A 13367-nucleotide genomic window follows, 5' to 3' on the forward strand; every position below is an offset into this window, starting at 1 on the left:
TTCTCACCAACATCCACAGCCAGTAACTACTGGAATTATACTCTAAATGGTACATAGTTCAAAATACTCACTCAGATATTAATGAAGTTTTACAAGGACCAGATCTATAATTGCTGGGTGTATTTCACACACACACAAAGTTTCACATGTGCCAATTAAATTTTAACTGAACTAAGTAGTGATCCAATTAGTCATTGCATACAACATTAGGGTGAATGTCTCTCACTAAAGCAAAAGCTGCTTTTATACTGGCTCACTACCTGGGACGGTGGGACCAGCTCCCAACGCCAGGGACATGCACTGTCGGCTACAGCCCGCCAATAAAGTTGTTGGGATATGCCAACATTCGCTTCAACGGAGGGGCTTCCGAGCTGCCCGTCCCTCCAAATCAAGGCTTGGGAGTGCAGCCAGCTGTCAGGAGGGTGTCTGGGTCAAAGCTCAATATAAAAAATCAAACTAAAAATTAACAGAGTGCACGTGCACATTTTTTATTTTGTCAGGGGAAAATTAAGACATTTTGAAATGTGCTAGAGTCCTCAATTGAACAGAAACGGATTGTGCCCTGCACATTCCTGAATATACAATTCAGCCCTTTGACTGCATGCACACTTTCACCACAATATGTTGAATGCACAAAAGCTATAATCTTGATAGGGAGTCCACATGTTTTCTAAACGAAACGATTTACAATTTGCCCAAGGGCCCAAAGGAGATCGTCCGGATCAAAAGACTTAAGGTCACATTGGATGTTGCCTTCAGAGGACAAAGCTACTGATCAAAAAAAAAGGCAGCAATACATCCATATTTGATTTGCAAAACCCTGCATCAGCGCAGCAAGACTGCAATTAAAAAGCAACCGATAAACCATCTGCAAGTGTCCAATTGACTTCTTGTCACTTCTGCAAATGTCACCTCATTTTAGCTGGCTGTGTAACAGCAAGACCATCAATTAATTCTGTGCATTTATAAAGAGGGTCAGAATATGTTTCTGCTTAAATTGAATTTGAACTGATCACTGACCCACTGTAAATCATTGGGAAATGGTGGGTAATCAGCCCAGAACCATTAGTAGTAGGTCAATATTTGCAAACATTTTTCACATACCATCGACCATTCTAGTGAAAAAAAAGGTATACATTTAAATCAGTTATTTGCAAAGATGAGCGCGTGTGCACATCTACTCTGGAAAGCTTTTAATCCTTGGAGAGTACAGATAAACAGCCGCTTGTAGCTGCAGGCATCTTCTACTAAAGCAGTGGCTTGTAACTTGACATTTACAGGTCAAAGCTCGAACTGAGTCTTCCAGTCTAAAAAACGTCTGCACTTAGCCCGTCAGCTAGCAATAAATAAATATAAATGCATCATTGCTCATAAGCTGCCACTGGCCCCAAAAACAAAACTTATTTCACGCTTCACTTTATTCAAACTATTCATTAATTACTGCCTCAGGAGGCAGGCTGCCAACAGTTGCACTGATTCCGGTGTAATGAAATGTTAAACTGGAGAAGATGATTCCAGTTAGATTGCACTGAAGTCGCTTGCTCCAATTTCCTCCACTTCCTCAACTGAGTGTTGGCTCCGCTCCCACCCCACGTTGCTTTTGCCTGACAGTTCGTGTCCCGTCTCGCACTGCGTGCAACGCTCATCACCACTTCTTCCCCCAGCTGCTTGACTGCAGCACCCTTACATAAAATGCAGTGAATTATATCCTTTAATAATCCAGTCTGTCCGGTAGATTGGTGGTCCTTAAACCTTTCTGTGGGGTGACCCTTTATAAAATGTTGACAAATGCCCAGGGTCCTAGAATGCCCTAACTTTGGAAAGCCATTGTCAGCAATTCATTTGAAAACTTTAATAAATAGCAACAAATACAGAAAGCGAGTAATCTCAAGAACCACCAGCCCCTACTTCCCAAACAAAGTCCTCATTGTGTGTCTAGGAGCCTCATTTAAAAAAAAAAATCTGTTTTGGATATAAACTATATTGCATCTAAAAGGGCATTTCTGTGCTAATCAATATTTCAGTGGGAAACAACATGTATTTACAGTGCTGCCTCAAGTCATCTAACTCAAAAGATCTAGACCAATGTTCACACTCCACACAAGCCTCACCCCAACTTAATACATCTGACCACATCAACACATTACTGGCCTTTCCTTTCATACAATGGTGTATCTAAAGTCACGTGTACAGCAGCTGATGTAAGCTCCCCCTTCCCTAGATCATGGATTCCACTGAAGATGGAGCAACTGTGGGCAAAAAAAAAGACTTGCGTTTGCAATCGCACATTTTACAACCACCAGACATCTCAAAAGCGCCTTACAGCCAATGAAGCACTTTTGAGGTGTTGTCACTGTTGTAACGTAACATAATTGGAGGAGTGATTGTTCTTCTGTCCAATGAAAGCCATTTGAAATTGCATGAATGCAGGGCTTTGAAACTTACCATTTCCAAAAACACTTTTCATTCCATGTCACTAATGATGAAGAAAAACATCCCTTCCAATTTTGCAGCAATAGGAACCAAATCGCCCCCTTTCCCTCTTCCCCGCCCCCACCGCCAGCCCCCCCATTCATAAGTTAGTGCAAATCAACCAAAATGACAGCTTCATTTTGACCTCAATTTAACCAGATGGGAGTGTGGCATGCTCAGGAGCGTTTAGGCTGTATTTTAAAAACTGTCGATGACTGTTCAACTGCGTGCTGGAGGAAGCAAAAGAAAGTCACTGTTCAAAGGATTAATTTGTTCCAAGTACTTCTCTGGCTGATGAGATTGACGGCCCGTTTCTGCTGCTTTTATGTAGGGAACACAATTTGCATCAAAGGCAACTACTTGAGAAGATAGCTCTGCATTTTCTGTTCATACGTTTCTGATGAAAACTAAAGGCAAGGATTATCAACAGAGGAAATTTCATCCACTAAATTTGGAAAAGTGCAGCATTGCGTTTTTTAAAAGCTAAGTTATCAATTTAATATCCTTCCCTCATGGTTTCATTAACAAATAAATTAACAATAGAAAAGAGAGCTCCAAATCAAGCCAGAAAAATGCTGCTACTTTAATGATCATTAGGATTTTAGCCTTGGAAACCACCCCAGTGGGGGTAAGCCATGAAAGAAGCAGAAACCTATTCTAACAACTTACTTTTTATCATTCACCAAGGAGAGGAGAGAGAGGAGAGGAGAGAGAGAAGAGAGCGAAGAGAGCGAAGAGAGCGAAGAGAGCGAAGAGAGCGAAGAGAGCGAAGAGAGAGGAGAGAGAGGAGAGAGAGGAGAGAGAGGAGAGAGAGGAGAGAGAGGAGAGAGAGGAGAGAGAGAGGAGAGGAGAGGAGAGGAGAGGAGAGAGAGGAGAGGAGAGAGAGAGAGGAGAGGAGAGAGAGAGGAGAGGAGAGAGAGAGGAGAGGAGAGAGAGAGGAGAGGAGAGAGAGGAGAGAAGAGAGAGGAGAGAAGAGGGAGAGGAGAGGAGAGAGAAGAGGAGAGAGAAAGGAGAGAGAGAGGAGAGGAGAGAGAGAGAGGAGAGAGAGGAGAGAGAGGAGAGAGAGGAGAGAGAGGAGAGGAGAGGAGAGAGAGGAGAGGAGAGAGAGAGAGGAGAGGAGAGAGAGAGGAGAGGAGAGAGAGAGGAGAGGAGAGAGAGAGGAGAGGAGAGAGAGGAGAGAAGAGAGAGGAGAGAAGAGGGAGAGGAGAGGAGAGAGAAGAGGAGAGAGAGAGGAGAGGAGAGAGAGAGAGGAGAGGAGAGAGAAGAGGAGAGAGAGAGGAGAGGAGAGAGAGAGAGGAGAGGAGAGAGAGAGAGAGAGAGGAGAGGAGAGGAGAGGAGAGAGGGGAGAGAGCTACACAGAGAGAGACAGCGTGGGGGGTGGGCAGGGAGGGGAGAGGGAAAGATGGTCTGGCGGGGGAGTGAGGCGAAGAGAGACTGCACAGAGAGATAGGAGTGGAGAGGGGTGGTGGACACAGGAAGAAGCGAGATGGGGTGTGGAGCACAGCTTTGATCCACAAAGAACTGCACTGTACATAATTTATGAAAGCCAGCAGCAATAAATGAGCGCACACACACACACACACACGCACACACACGCACACACACAGACACGCACACACACACAAAGAGACACAGAGACAGACACACAGGCACACAGACAGCCAGAGACACAGACAGAGACACACAGACAGACTAGAGACACACAGACAGACTAGAGACAGACAGACAGACACACACACAGACAGACACAGATAGACAGAGACAGACAGACAGACACACAGACAGACAGAGACAGACACACAGACAGACAGAGACAGACACACACACAGACAGACACACCAGACACAGACAGACACACCAGACACACACACACACACACACACACACACAGAGAGACACACACACACACAGAGAGACACACACACACACAGAGACACACACACACACACACAGAGACACACACACACACACACACACACAGAGACACACACACACACACAGACAGAGACAGAGGCAACGCGCACAGCCATTTTTCAGAAACATGGGCCAGGCCACAGTCTCGAATGGAATGAAGATATGACAAGGGGGGGGTATAGGGAGGGGGGGGGGTTATAGGGAGGGGGGGTTATAGGGAGGGGGGGTTATAGGGAGGGGGGGTTATAGGGAGGGGGGGTTATAGGGAGGGGGGGTTATAGGGAGGGGGGGTTATAGGGAGGGGGGGTTATAGGGAGGGGGGGTTATAGGGAGGGGGGGTTATAGGGAGGGGGTTATAGGGAGGGGGGGTTATAGGGGGGGGTTATAGGGAGGGGGGGGTTATAGGGAGGGGGGGTTATAGGGAGGGGGGGTTACAGGGAGGGGGGTTATAGGGAGGGGGGGTTATAGGGAGGGGGGGTTATAGGAAGGGGGGGGTTATAGGGAGGGGGGGTTATAGGGAGGGGGGGTTATAGGGAGGGGGATTATAGGGAGGGGGGGTTATAGGGAGAGGGGGGGTTATAGGGAGGGGGGTTATAGGGAGGGGGGGTTATTGGGAGAGGGGGTTATAGGGAGGGGGGGTTATAGAGGAGGGGAGATGGTGTCATTGTTTTCAGGCACCACCAGCAAATATGGAGCGATTTTAGCCCCAAGCAATTCATTAATAATTCGAGTGCGTTCAAATCTGTTAAAAAGGAAATGCTCAGCTTTCAGTGGTAGTTTTTTTTATAATCTAAAAAGAGGCTGTAGCCCCCCCTCAATTATTTCTGAGTGGTTGACATTAATGCTAAAGCCTGGTTTAGTAGTGAAGGCTCCACACGCTACCCGCGGCACCAGGAGAGATCTCCCACTGCTCGCAAGTTAGACAATAAGAACTTCAAAACAAAAGGACATTAATGTGCTTCCTATAGCTATTAGCTTACAGTCAGACTACTCCGAGGGAGCATTAACCAGAGAACACCCTGCTCATTATTTCATGATCGATTCTTTGTTTGACTCGAATTCCAAAAAAATTTTAGGATTGTGGAAGGGGTTTTGGGGGGGTCCCCCTTTGGAAAAGGAGCCTTTCACTCCCAGGTTTCCTTGAAACCCGTGCAGGGTTTCCATAAACCTTCCCCACAGCAGCCGACTGACTACAGGCAGGGACATGTCCTGTACTAATTGCAGACTTGCACCGTTGCGGTGAAGAATGGGGAGTTGAGAGTGTGCAGGGTTGCTCCGAGCAGTCAGAGAGAGAGAGCTGAGTGATATTTCTCTCTCCCATTTCCAGATTTAAAAGGGAAATGTCTGCCCGCCTGCAGTGTCAAAAAATAAAATCCCAATTGTTTTATTTAACAAAAAGAGTTAAAATTCTGGTCAAAGCCAAAACGAAAACGTCAATAATTTACAAAAAAATCTGTCTTTAAGTTCAATTCCCGCTGATATTTGGTGGGCGCCGCTTGTTTAAATCTTTTAACAGCTCACGAATCGCGGAAAGGTCCTGCCGTTTTTGACCACAGCGGTCGGAATCAGCATGATTTAGGCAGAGCATTGGAAAAGCGAACTAAGAATTTATTCAGACTATATCCGAATTAAAGCCCAACTCCAGCAGAATTATCCCGCAGCCGCCAGCACAAAACTTTATGTCCGGTAATCGTGCCGGTATTATGGAGTAACTAAAGCTGAAAGATGCATCAGACACCTTTATAATAGGAACTATTCTGTGTACGTCCACTGTATGTATATATATATATATATTATATATAATCTATCATTTTATACACCATAATGTATGTACTATTTACACACACACCATAATATATATATTTACACACACACCATAATGTATATATTTACACACACACCATAATGTATATATTTACACACACACCATAATGTATATATTTACACACATACCATAATGTATATATTTACACACACACCATAATGTATATATTTACACACATACCATAATGTATATATTTACACACACACCATAGATAATGTATATATTTACACACACACCATAATGTATATATTTACACACACACCATAATGTATATATTTACACACACATACATCCAAAGATAATGTATGTATTTACATACATCCATAGATAATGTAATATTTACACACACACACCATAGATAATGTATGTATTTACACACATCCATAATGTATGCAATACTTCAACACAAATCCATAATGTAATATTTACACACATCCATAGAGAGAGATCTGAAACTAGCACTAACAGACCAAGGTGAGAGAAATTAAGCCAATGCCCCTTGTTCCCTAACTCCCCGAGTCGGTGCTGGGGGTGGGGGTTTGTGAAGTTGCTCTGAGCTCTACCTGAGAAACTCCTGCAGACAGGTATCACAGAAGCGATGGCCACAGGTGGAGACTTGCACGGGCTCCCGCATCGGCTTGTTGCATAGTGGACACTGAACGCGCCGCTTCGGCTTCTCCAAAAACTTGTAATCGTAGCCGGGCATGGTTGGCCGTTGGCTTTCAGGAGACAGGGGAGGGTTGTGTGGAGTTACCGCCGATCGCTTAAGTTAGCTTTCATTTAAAAAAAAACCCCGTCCACCAGATCTTTAAGAGAGGGTGAGGTCACTGCATCCCGGTCTAGCTGGGCTCCAGTTGCTAAGGTATAGACGGTCTAACAGGCAGGAGCAGCCAGCGCGCTCTGCCTCGGTCCAGCCGGCTCCTAGTGAAGTGAAGAATGCTCCGCTCTGTTGATGTTTGGAGGAGATTTTTCCCCCCCCCGCCTCCCCTCTGGAGGAGGTTTCACGTGTTATAGGAGGAGGAGGAGATTCAGCATTGACGCCTCTGGGTCCTAGTGACACACAGATTCCGGCAAAGATGCCTCGCTCCTCCACCCGCCGCTCTGCTAAATGGGTTTTAATCAATGTATCTAGTCTTTTAAATTAAAGACACATCCAGGCACCCCGGAATGGTGCACCAATCTTGTGGTTTTAATAATTCCAGTCTAATTTTTATAGGCAAAATGTAAGTGTTAACTATACAGCACTATCTACAGCATTTAGCATTTAGCTACTGTATTGAATCTTTAACACGGAAACCGGCCATTCGCCTCCTCCCACTCTTTTCTCATCGAAACCTATCGACACGTCCTGTTCCTATCTCTCCCATGTACGGACACGGTGTTTGGAGCTGGTATGCATTATAATAATGTTAGCTGTTGGGAGACTAGGGGCGGCTGTAGAATTATATTTCTGTACACTGCTGCTGCTTCCATTACACTCGGCCCCCTTCACGTTTGGCGTTGGCGAAGCAATAGCAATAGCGTTGCTGGATGAGCACAAAACACTCCCTTGTCTCGGAATATTCCGCCACATGAGGGCGGGAGGTGGGGAGAGCGGCAGCTGCGTGTCGAACCTTAACCCTTAACTCCGGCAGATATAGGCAAAGATTTTTCTCTCTCTCTTTCTCTCTAATAAGACATTCCTTTGTTTAAAGTGACGGGCGCCAACTCGTTTATAATTTACTGCCCCAGATCTCTTGCTATTGTTTTCAGAACCCAGTTGCTGGCTGTTATCCGGATCTGTACCCCAGCCTTTTTTTACGCTGGTAAAAGAAGAAAAACTCTGGCCCCCAAACTGACCGTCCTCCACAACTCTTAGGGTGTAGTCCGCTGTCAACTAAGGGACCGCTGTGGGGGGTTTTTTTTTGGAAACAAATTCCTTTCCTATGCTCTGTGGGGGGTGTAATGTGATTTGCTAACTTTTATCGCACCAACTCAGCACTTTAAGTTACCAGAAACTGCAATGCTCCACGGCATAAATATTGCATTCAAACTGGGCTTGAATGAGAGAAGGGAGCTGGGGATTTGTCATTTCCGTTGCTGGTCTGGATGGCGAGTGAGACCCCAGTCAGTGGCTAAATGGAAGCGACTCCAATCAAAATCTTCACATTAGTGTAAACGGGCTACACTTAAAACAAAAGACCCGTTGAAAGCGTCCTAATGTTTGCAAACTGCCTCTCATTCAAGACTTGAAAAAAGGCGCTGAACGGTTAACTAAGGCTGAATGAACTGGTTATGGAAATATGGGTCAGTGCGGGATGAGGTGGGGTTGCTGACCAAGCCCATTCATTTCACAGGGCGTGGCTCTCGCTGAGTTTCGTCGGATAATACACTGGCAGGATGTGTTATCTGATTGTGTTCATTGACTGTTGCTACAGTTACCCAGCTTTGTTTCACATTCAGAAAAACCATCGGCACCGAGACAATGGTTTTTTGCATCGCAGCGTCATGAGCGAGACTCAGAGGTGCCTCGATGTGTGCGTCTTGGTTAAAAATCAACATTGCGATGAAATGATGTACAAGTTGAAACCTTCATCTCTGTTTCTCCCTCCACACAGGCTGCCTGACCTGCTGAGCATTTCCAGCATTTTCCGTCTTTGTTTCAGATTTCCAGCATTTTGCTTTTATGTTATTTATATATATCTGGTTTCTTTTTTGTTTGCTACCGACATGGACGGACCGAGGAGGGGACCGAGGAGGCGGCGTTGCTCAGCACTCAGGTTGTGATTTTTAGCTGCGCCTGGCCCGTCCATAGTTTTCAATACACTGGACTGAGAAATTCCTGAGGTCGGTTAATGGGCGATTGTCGCTGCTTCTTAATTCCAGTATTATACTCTTGTTATGATCAGTGCATAATAGATTCAAGACCTTTCCCACATACACAGTGTCCTGCTTAGGCAATGTGCTAAGTATTGGCTATAAATCATAGAACAGTACAGCACAGAAGGTGGCCATTTAACCCATCGGGTCTGTGCTGGCCCATTTGAAGAACTGTCCAGTGAGTCCCATTCCACTGCTGTGCCCCCCAAATCCCTGCAATATTTTCTTCTTCAAGTATCATTGAAACAAGTGCGATTTAGGTGACAAATGACCGGAGCTGGTGAAGGATCATGTCTGGGATCATGAACTTGATGAGGATCTTCATTTTGTCACTCTTGCCTCTGAGCCAGAAGGTTTTGGGTTCATGCCACTTGGGTCCGCGGTATTCAGGGCATTGTTGAGGGAGTGCTACGTTGTCAGAAATGCCTTCTTTTGAATAAGACAATAACGCTTCAGGCAGACCCATCCTTCAGCTCTTCTTTTGTTCCATTCCACCCCTTTTGCCTTGCACCATCATCCTTTTTGTTGCTGCAGAGAGGGACACGTTGCTGAAGCTTTTCACCTTCCACTCATCGGGACAAACACAAGAATGCCAAATTTCAAAACAACCACAACAATTTATACTGCAGGGGAAAAGAGGGATGTTGATTGGTTAGCAAGTCAACTCTGACTGGCTAAGGCATTGCCATGGAGAAAGCAACGGGGATCTACATACTCCACTGTTAGGACGTTGCTATCGGTCCAAAAAAACATTCTACCTACCACACAATTGAGCAATTTGTATGAATTTCAATGCTAGTGCAATGCCATGTACATAGGCTGTACGTTCTGATTGGCTGATCAAATAAAAAATGTACCTCTAGCTGTTCATAGGCAGAGTACAGACCATATTCAACTAGCCTGTGCTTGCAAAACCCTAAACCAAATGTCCATTGTTAGATGTGATTCTGCGATTGGGCAGACTTGCTGAACAATCCTGAGTGCGCTAATAGCTACATTAACAACCAATTTAAGATAATCAGTCAAGCTCATAACATTGGTCATTAGGCTTGCTAGAAGCTACATACACAGGGACCCATTCTCTGCAAACAATAGGAATATGTTCAAGCCTTGCGCCTTTTATGAATTACCCAGAAGCATGGGAAGCCTATAGTTTCTTGTTGCTTTCTCCATGCAGCATCTCAGGCAATCAGCGTCAACGTGCCAACCAATCAGCACCCCTTTTCTCCTGTAGTATACATTCTTTTGATCGTTTGAAATGACATTCTTGCAGTTGTCTTAATGAGCACAAGACAAAAAATCTCCAGCAACATGTCTCTCTTTCCAGAATATTCAAGTTTGTTCTAGCAAGCAATTGATCCTTTTTGCTTTTTTAATCACTCCTGCCGCAACTCTATCAGTGACCTTTCCTTTTTGTCCTCCTTTCCCTCCATCCCTCTTACTGCCTCATGACTTGCCTGAAATCTCTAACTTCTTTCAATTCTGACCAAAAATCATCGACCTAAAATGTTAGCTATTTTTCCTCCCCACAGATGCTGCCTGATCTGAGTATTTCCAGCATTTTCTGTTGGTATGTCCTATTTCCAGCATCCACACTGTTTTGCTTTTGCTAAGTACTTTCTCAAGCACAGTCAGCGTGGCAATGTTGGGAATGCAGCAGCCAATATGGTGCACAAGAAGATTGACCAGATAATCTGTTTTAGCCATTACTGGCCAAAGCACCCCCATTCTTCTTTGAAATGGTGCTAAGATGATTTTCTTTTACACCCATCAAGCTGGTTTAATATCTCATCTGAAAGACAGCACCTCTGAAAATGCACAACTTAAGTATTAGCCTAGATTAGCCTCTGGAACAGGACTTGAACCCACAGAGTTTTGACATAGGCCAGAGTGCTACCACCTGAGCCACAGCTAGCTAACACATTTACACTTAAGTGTAAGCATGGTGCCTGCCATGTATGCCTATGTCATTCCAGTGACTGTGCTTTAACAGTAATTAATTGGCTGTGAAAATCCAAAAGACATGCAAAGCCCTTTACAAATCAAAGATTCTTTCTCCATTGTGGGCAGTGATCAACAAGCTGTGTTACTGGCATCTTTTATTTTCAGGATTGGGTTGTTAATCGTGAGATTACCAAGTACCAGTTATGGTTGAAGAGTCATGCAGACTCGAAACGTTAACTGTGCTCCCTTCCACAGATGCTGCCAGACCTGCTGAGTTTTTCCAGGTACTTTTGTTTTTGTTTTCTGGTTCCGCTCCAGCTGTACAAGTTATCGCCAATCTCATAATGTTGGTCAGAAATTGCTTCTTCACAGTCCCTGGTGATGTCAACAGTGTGCTCGAACATTTTTAAATCAAAGGAATGTCAAGTTGATTTTAATTCTTTTAAACCACTTGATGTTTAAATTGGTGCTAATAGCAAGACTCACATTCCAGGATGTGACAGCTATTGTTTAAATAAGTAGGCAAATGTGAGGCTCGTTGAGTCTTACCTTATGTTTAAAAGAAAACTTGGCATCTAATAATCAGGCAGCAGACATTATGGTACAGACTTCATCAACTGCTTGAAATCCAGGACAGAACACTGGACCAAGACAATAGCCTCCAAATTAACCTAGCAGTTTGGTAGTGAAACTAAATCCAGACCTTATTTTACTGGTTAACATACGTTACTCCAGTTTTACTTTTCTTGTTCCTTCTTGCTGACTTGTCCTTTGGTAGGTTGTTAATGTATGGCCAAATAAGCAAGAAAAGCATAGCATATTCTGAAGATTTTAACAGGAAAATAGTCTTTGCAATTATTACGCCACGTGACTCTGCACAACAGTCCACTATTTTTTGTTACATTTGGTGCAATAGCAACACATGGAGTTTGTTGTACTCAATGATTGTGCTTCTAGGATTCTATGACTTCCATCCACATAAGCAGCTTTCCTCTAATGAGTAGTGTCGCCGATTAGCCACAAGGCGGCATTGCTTTCACTACAAGGATAAAGGCAGCTTGCACATTACCCTTAAAAGACCAATTGTCCTGAAAGTACTTTTCAAAAAGCAATTCATTCCAGATAACAGCTTGGAGAATATGAGGAGGTTCCACGCACCAATCTTTTCACAACATGTATCCTAACATCTACTGCTTGTGAGATAATCCCCACATTTGACAGGGCAAACCTCACACTGAATACTGGGATCTGACAATGAAGGTTATGAAAAAAAAACGGGGCACATGTGATTAATGATCGTGATTTAACATAGTGAACGTTCTGTCCGTACAACACTTGCCCTGTGTAGCGGATAGGAAGACACAGTTAGCACCTCATAAGATGCAAAGCGGTTTCCGATCAAGTTCCTGACGTGTATACGCCCCAGAGTTATTAATATAACAGCCACTCCATTTGAAATGGTGCTGCTGTATTGGGAAGAGGGTAGTAGATCTAATCAAATCGTATTCAGGCAACACAATGCATTGCCTTTCATACATAGGAGCTTTGAAATGAAGTTTTAACAATCGAGGCATTTACTGAGAGGGTGTTGTTTTTTTTAAACTCGTGTTGAATATTTCAACAGCATCTCCTCTCACAGATGACTCAAGCTACCAGTCTATTATTTGCCACGATGTCGACTTTTGCCTCCAGGAAGTGCAACGCACAAGTTTTATTTTCTAAACTCCTGCTGAGTTTTCCCAGCGTTCTTCTGTTTTTTATTTCTAAGCTCCAGCTATGATTTGCTAAGATCAAACTCTTTCGAGTTATCAACAGTCACAGATTGCAACTCTTTCGAGTACAATCACAGTTCTTGGTTTTCCGAGAGTGGGACATGAACCCACAACCCTCTGATTCAAAGGCGAGGGTGCTATGAACTGAGCCACAGCTGACACCTCTTTGCTAAGATCAAGGTGGATCCTGACCCCGAGCCCTTGATCTTAAAATATACTGAAATTGAAGTTTACTGGAATGCACTTGGTAATGTGGAAAAACTATTATAGAGTGATTATGGCAAAGAAGGAGACCATTCGGTCCATCGAGTCCATTACTGGCTCTCTGTAGAGGAATCCAGTCAGTCTCATTCTCCGGCTCTATCACTGTAGCCCTGCAACTTTATTTCCCTCAAGTGCGCATCCAATTTTCTTTTGAAATCATTCATCACCTCCACTTCCATCACCCTTGTAGGCAGCGAGTTCTTCTATTATAAAACCGAACTCTCAATCACAAAAGTCATGTGCAATTCCGAAATATTTTCCCCAGGCTTTAAAGAGCGTTTTGAGTTTTACAGATAAACAAAGACTAAATAGTTGTT

General features: G+C 44.1%; 1 protein-coding gene across 1 annotated transcript in view; it reads right to left on the reverse strand.

Moving 5' to 3' along the window:
• LOC144684356 (TNF receptor-associated factor 4-like) overlaps window positions 1-6917 on the reverse strand; it is a 98347-nt gene extending 91430 nt beyond the window's left edge. Inside the window, exon 1 of the mRNA XM_078548028.1 lies at window positions 6775-6917. Within this exon, the coding sequence (XP_078404154.1) occupies window positions 6775-6917 (143 nt within the window). The remainder of the gene's footprint in view (window positions 1-6774) is intronic.
• Between the last annotated feature and the right edge of the window lie 6450 nt (window positions 6918-13367).

Source organism: Cetorhinus maximus, chromosome 9, assembly GCF_964194155.1.
Source record: "Cetorhinus maximus chromosome 9, sCetMax3.hap1.1, whole genome shotgun sequence".
In the NCBI taxonomy this organism is placed as follows: domain Eukaryota; kingdom Metazoa; phylum Chordata; class Chondrichthyes; order Lamniformes; family Cetorhinidae; genus Cetorhinus; species Cetorhinus maximus.